A 7,510-nucleotide genomic window follows, 5' to 3' on the forward strand; every position below is an offset into this window, starting at 1 on the left:
ATTCTTGTTTGCATTCTTTTTGGCACTGCCATCCCTACATCATTTTACATTTAAAAATGTTTTTTATTACTTTTGTTAACATATGATGGTACTAGCGCAAAATTGATTATCCCATTACTGCTAATCCTAGTAAAATATTTAAGGTACACTGTATTAAAATATTTCTATAAAATAATAGTGAATAGTTGAGGTATGTGAATGAATCCAATTAAAGTTACAATAATTATACAGAACGCTTATTTATTCAGTAAACATAGGTATCCTAATGGTACCACACGCTCCTAGCAGCTTATGACCCATTTTATCCAAAAGACAATTCCAATTATGTGAGGATTACGCGAAAGTTTTTAGGGCAGTTAATTGTTCTCTGTAGTTTAAAAAAAATTCACGGCAATATTTTTAAACTTGAGTTAAAACAAATCATAGGCCAAAGTAGAATTATCACACAGTATTTCTTAAAGTTTTATGTAATTTCAAATATACATAAATAATGTGAAAATACTTTCAGAAAGCAAAATTGAAAAAACATAATCCTTCTTGACGGCAAATTGAAGTGTTAAAGTTATAATGCTAAGTTAAAACTCAAGTGTCAAAGCTATAATAATAAAGTTAAAACTCAAGTATCAAAGTTATAATGCTAAAGTTAAAACTCAAGTGTTAAAGTTATAATGATAAAGTTAAAACTCAAAGTGTTAAAGTCAAAGCAATTAGTCAAATTAAGAAAGGCACTTTTCTATGTCTTTTATACATAAACACTCCATCGGAACAAAATTCCCATTTCCCCTCTGTCCTTAGTAAAGGCCCCCAGTGGTACAGCGGTATGTCTGCCGACTTATATCGCTAGAAACCGGGTTTCGATACCCGCAGTGGTCAGAGCACAGATAGCCCTTTGTGTAGCTTTGTGCTTAGTAACAAACAACAACCTTAGTAAAGTTTGAATATTCTTTCTCATTCACTGATGTTGCGATACAAACTGTTATAGTTTGATCCTCAATGATTTTCTTAATGATTTCGATTTTTTTAGTAGAAGATAATGCGTAGCTTAACGAAGGCTTAAAAAAACCAAATCAAAATTTGTCTACTTACTTTTTTTATTAACAGGGAAACCAAGCAAAGGAAGCAGAGGAAGAATCTCCTAGACAAAGAGTAGATCGAATCTTTGAACAACTCGATAAGGTAGGTTACCATGGTAACGTCATGTTATTTAGCGAGATTTGAAGGATAATAGAAATAAATCTACTTCCTTCCATAAGAAGCATATAATGCCGGATAACATGATTCATACCTTATCGATATGTGAAACTTTGCTAATCTCAAAATACGCATGTTAAGCTTAATTTAATTATCAAGCATCGTGTTTCTGTATCTTGTAAATGAAAGTGATCAAAATTATTTTTACCTTGGAATACAGAACTATTTACTTTACATAAGATGATCAAGTGAACACCTGTTTAGGTGGTTTGATTGAATACAATTAATTCAAAACATTTAGTTTTTTTAATAATTAGAGCTTGTATTAAACTTTAAAGTGATTATACATTTCTCTATGTGTTTGTAATTAATCAAATTATGAGCACGTAACGGTTTCAATAGCTCTTGTACAGAAGAAAAACATTTGTAAAACAAAAGAAAAAAAAACGAAATCAGTCCAACATTTTCTTGTTCATATCTAAGTGTACAACCTCTAGAGATTTGACAATCATGAAGCACATCTTTATGTAGCCTCCAACAGAGGGCATTCTAAGCAATCAAGTATAATAAGAAGCCCAAAATCTTTACAGATGTTTATTTTCAACCATCGTTTATGCAACTGATACAGTTAAAAGTTTTAACTTCTTCAAGAAACGTTACAAAGTGTAATTTACTGATAATGCATTTGCTCTTTTAACCTAATATTACTAATAAGGTAGCATTGGAAGAATGATAGATCAAATATATATATATACTGCATTAAATTTTTAAATAAGCCGTAAGAGAAAAGTGTTAGAGAACATGCTACGTAATATATTTTTAATAAGCCGTAAGAGAAAAGTGTTAGAGAACATGCTACGTAATATATTTTTAATAAGCCGTAAGATAAAAGTGTTAGAGGACATGCTACGTAATATATTTTTAGTAAGCCGTAAGATAAAAGTGTTAGAGGACATGCTACGTAATATATTTTTAGTAAGCCGTAAGATAAAAGTGTTAGAGAACATGCTACGTAATATATTTTTAATAAGCCGTAAGAGAAAAGTGTTAGAGAACATGCTACGTAATATATTTTTAATAAGCCGTAAGATAAAAGTGTTAGAGGACATACTACGTAATATATTTTTAATAAGCCGTAAGATAAAAGTGTTAGAGGACATGCTACGTAATATATTTTTAGTAAGCCGTAAGATAAAAGTGTTAGAGAACATTTTACGTAATATATTTTTAATAAGCCGTAAGATAAAAGTGTTAGAGGACATGCTACGTAATATATTTTTAGTAAGCCGTAAGATAAAAGTGTTAGAGAACATTTTACGTAATATATTTTTAATAAGCCGTAAGATATAAGTGTTAGAGGATATGCTACGTAATATATTTTTTTTCTTGTTGTTTGATTTGTTTTTATTTCATATAACTTTAAAGGGTGTTTTATTAAATGCAAGATTACTTGAATTAAAAACCAACATTGTTATTTTCCGTTTAGTTTTCGGAGAGTACGTTTAAAAGAAAGTTAAAACCTAATCTGTTATGAATTTATAACAAGATCAGTGCTAGTTAAACAGCTAGTTGCTCCCCAAACGCTTTCTGCATTTCTGTAACATATATCCGCTAAAAGAGGGACAGTTAAATTCCACTTTTTGATCAGAAAAGGATAACCCAAGAGTTGTCTATAAGTCCTGTTGACTGGCAGCCTTCTTTCTAATGTATATCAATTAAAAATTAGAAATTGCTATGCGCAGTTATCCCTTTGTATAGCTTTACACAAAAATTATGAAACAAACAAACGTATTTTTTTATGAAATTCCTTTGTTAATATTCCAAACAAACACACACACACCTGTTACAACGTATTTTTTGTGAAATTCGCTTGTTATTATTACAAACAAACACACACATCTGTTACAACGTATTTTTTTGTGAAATTCCTTTGTTATTATTCCAAACAAAAACACACACACCTGTTACAACGTAATTTTTTGTGAAATTCGTCTTTTATTAGAGGCTCTGTATTTAACAGATTTACTGATCCACAAGCAATGTGGTACATAAATAGGTTATTACAAGAAGCTTAACATTTAATTTGCTATTACAAGAGCAATAAAATTACTTTTCCAAACTAGTTCTTATCTATTTTGTTGTAGTAATTGTTTTGGAACTTTTGCTGCTTCAGTCGCACTGTTATTCTCACTGAATTCGCATTATCTTTATAAATTGGCGTCATATGCAGGCATATATTGCGTTTTCTATCTTCTTGTTTTAACGTAGAAGCTTTAAATGTTTTTCACTTGCTCTAAGTCTGTGCAGTTTTCACATAACATGTAGTCAAGAAAGTCGTTAAGTTTATGCCATTGTAGCTGCTTTTGTTCCTTTGTCATTCTGTGGAAATAACATTTGTTCTATCCATGGATGATAAAGCTGTAATATTGTACGTCGTGCAAGAATGTCGACCAGATGGTTTCTCGCGGTTACAGCCTCCTATATGTTTGGAAGAAAATGAACAGTCACGTTGGTAGTGCTAATCGCTATGGGTAAACCCGATGTTAAGTAAGAAATGTTAGATTTAAACATTCATATACCATATCTCGATTTAACTGGTAAGCGGAAATGAATCTACAGAGGAAAACACCAGTCTAATCAACTCGAGAACCTAGTTTTGTATCTTCGATTAATTATTATATTTTTCCATTGAGTGTTACACACTATGTGCAGTAGTTTTTTTCTTTGATCAAACTCCTCCTGTTGTATAGCGAACTTACTTAATACTTTCTGAGTAAATCGGTTTCACCTGAAAATACGACATTAGCAGTTACTTGTTGTGCATAATCCAATGAATTTACAGCTGTTGCAGCTATATAGTCTTGAACCGGAATTCTTACTACCTCTACGTACATAGTAGTAAGTTTGAACTTACACAGATATAGAAGACGTTTAATAATTTTTAACGAGGTCGCGTCAAATTCTGGAAAAGAACTTGGTTTTTGAACCTGTAATTATTTTTTGCTGCGACCTAATACACCTAATAACTTCTCTTTTATTAACTAGCTGCGAATACATTTATATTTATATGCTGTATATTTATTATCTTACAGATCGTACGTTCGCGAAGTTGCGATATAAAAATCACATGTAAACATGAACGCGATTCCAAAAACTGGTAACACATATTAGGACAGGGCAACTACTAATAAATTAACTATAAGCTAGCTTGTGAAATACAATATTATTGGCGTTTTCATACTGATTATCGTAGTTTCTCATATAGCCAGTAGGTAGCGCTTTGCAACAATTTATTATCCAGTATCCTGATACTTTGTTAGCCTGTGAACTGGAACATTGGATTATTTTCTTAACTTAAGTTTTATCAAACATGATCTAATCATTTGTCATTGAAAATTAATACTTACTTTTGATAATATTAAAATTAAGTCATGTTTTCTGCAGTTTTGATAAGAAACTGATTGCTGTGTAATAATAGGTATGTATAACTAGGTATGTATTCAAACTAAAATAATTCTTCAACTTTCTTTTCCAGAATCACGATAATAAACTGACGATTGATGAGTTTAAGGAGGGATCACAACATGATCCCAAGATTGTCCAGGCGTTATCTCTATATGCCCCATGAGGTGGTGATGAGTCTTTTGAAATGAGTTGAAATTCATAACATGTTTGCAGCCTTCCGCGAAGAGAAGAAAAGAAGAACGTTTGTTGTTGTTCTTTTTGTCAATGTTGTTATTTTTAGGTTGCATCACGTAACTTGAAGTAATTTACACTCGTATAGAATATCCCCATTAAGTAAGCCACGTTTTTAAAGTATTAAAAATATTCTTGAAATATTTCACGTTAAATTCCGACATGAGCGCCACCTTTTGGTAAATTGATATTATTGCTTAATGCTAGCTGCATGTGTATCATAATAGTTAGGAATATTTTTCAGCGTCTTAGATGTCGCTATATACGTGTTTTATATAGATAGGTTGTGTTTCAAACTCGTGATATCTGAATGCTCAATAGATTACTCTATTTAAGTAAATCAGAATTGGGCGACTACTTTGTATCAAAAATAATATCTGCAAGCCTTCTGATAGGTTTGTTATATTTATTTTTCCATTGGATCTTCCCCGGTGAGTCAAAGATATATTTATTGACTTAAAGTACTAAAATCCGGGGTTAAATACTCCACAGTGGGCAGAACAAGATATTCCATTGCATAGCTTTGTGCTAAAACAAAGAAATCAATTGGGAATTAACTCAGTAAACTTTGTGTCGTTTCAAGAAAGTTGTTTTAAATGTTGAAATCTAAGCATTTTTGTTAAGATGTTTTTTAAAGAAAAAACTTTATACGACTAAAAAGAGTACACGACGTAAAAATAATTGCACAATAAATTACTTATCAAAACCAGATACTAGCCCTAAAAAGACTACATGTTCTACACACACCATCTTCAGGAGTAAAATTTTAAATTCGATCATTACTTTCATAATTACACAATAAGTTGCATATCTTTAGCGTCATCTGGACTTAAACACAAAGTTTTATAAGACACATGTCCAGTGTTTCGATTCCTTTAAACCTGGACCAGCCTCTTTGTTCAGCACAATATTTGTATTTGTTTCTATTTATATCGTTTCTCTGACATTTAATTTCTACTTCAACACCACCAGTTTAATATTATTCAAGTCTATAACGTGAGTTATGTTTGCCACATGTTCTGCTAAGGCAGAAAAAACGAAGTACTGAACATGCATCTTATAAAATGTTGTTTTTAAGTCTCGGTGGTGCTAAAGATATTCAAATTGTTGTGAAATTATACAAGTCAAGATCGAACTTCAGGTGTGCGTTCCGAATTTTCATAAATTATTTATTGTGCAATTAATTTAACGTTGTGCACTCTTTTTAATTGTATATACATGCACACGTGTCGTTTTAATTTATTTAAGAAAAAAGCTTGTTTTAATTTCTTTATCAACTGAATGTTTAACCATATAGACTCTAATATTTTTTAAATTTTATTTTACATGTTTGTTACGAACACTTTTAGAAAATATTAGAAGCTGAAAATCGCTAGGGAAAATGACTAGTTGTAAATGTTTTTCTCGTTGCACTTATGTGCTCTTATGTGGTGCTTAAGATAAACAGGTGTATTTTTTTTTCTCTGGAGTTGAATTTTTTTTCCAGACGTTTAGATTTTGTCCTATTGTTATTAATATGAAATCTCCGTCATTTGCAAAACGTAATGATTTGAAAAAGTTTAAAAATACCTAAATTAGTGTAATTGTGTTTTTTTTAATTTTGCAAATCTCTTTAGATGGTACTTTGCATAATTCCATCACTGTTAATTATTACTCTACAAACATTAACCCTCTATTGCACATTGTAATGTAATTTAATGCTTTGAGTCTGTAGTTGAATGGCCCTACTTCCAGGTAGAAGTCTAAATAATCCATCGAATTTATTTTTGTTGGCTCCTAAGTTGGACAATGTTACCTCTAGGTAACAGAACCCTTTAATTCCTTACGAAAACATGTTTCCGAAGAAGATGTTTTTTTAATTAATTAAAGACCCATTTCAGTAAGAAATTAAAATAAAACATTTTTTTCCACCGTATTTTTATAATGTTTACAATAGAAGGTTAATAATTTATGCCGTGGCAAATGAGTTTATTTGATTGGCATCGCTCTGACGAAAATTTAAAATATAAAGTATAGAAATATGAAATGGTTATACTAATTTAACTAATATTTATACTCTTGATGAGAATACGAATTACGTGTCTATTTCAACATTTATCTAGAACTTAATCTAACTCAACACGATTGTTAAGTATAATTCTAATACCTAGAACCGGTGTTCATAACAAGAATGTCGCCTGGATTTTTTTTTTTTTTTTTTTTTTGTATATTAAATCAATTTTCCGCAGAGGGCAAAAATCGTATGGCGCTAATATTTACGAAACACATTTTGTAGACACAAGTAATATTGAATATATAAATATATTCCTAGTTGAATACCCCTATAAAACTGTAAACAACAAGTCTAACATTCTAGGTTGGACCTTTCTTCTGTATATTAATGATTAGGTTTATTAATGTATAATAACCTGGAGTAATGAAAGTCGACGCTATCTTGTTTTCATAATAAAATTAGAAAAAAAAATAATGTTATAAGATAACTTTTATTTTAACTGACGTTTCGCCTTTGTGTCTTCTTTGGAGCTAGTACATAAACTTGTTTGAGATACAACATTATATTGTGTTTTCCAAATCTGCATAATAAGAACAAAATTACGTTATTTTTTTTATAAGGCCCCCCAGT

The 7,510-nt window shown here is 30.5% G+C and overlaps 1 protein-coding gene across 1 annotated transcript in view; it reads left to right on the forward strand.

Moving 5' to 3' along the window:
• Positions 1 to 7,502, forward strand: part of LOC106460129 (frequenin-1-like) — a gene marked incomplete at its 5' end in the record, with an annotated part of 31,559 nt that extends 24,057 nt beyond the window's left edge. Inside the window, 2 exons of the mRNA XM_022386778.1 lie at positions 1,102 to 1,176; positions 4,727 to 7,502. Coding sequence (XP_022242486.1) covers positions 1,102 to 1,176; positions 4,727 to 4,819 — 168 coding nt within the window. The remainder of the gene's footprint in view (positions 1 to 1,101; positions 1,177 to 4,726) is intronic.
• Between the last annotated feature and the right edge of the window lie 8 nt (positions 7,503 to 7,510).

The sequence above is a fragment of the Limulus polyphemus genome, unplaced genomic scaffold, assembly GCF_000517525.1.
Source record: "Limulus polyphemus unplaced genomic scaffold, Limulus_polyphemus-2.1.2 Scaffold715, whole genome shotgun sequence".
Lineage (NCBI taxonomy): Eukaryota > Metazoa > Arthropoda > Merostomata > Xiphosura > Limulidae > Limulus > Limulus polyphemus.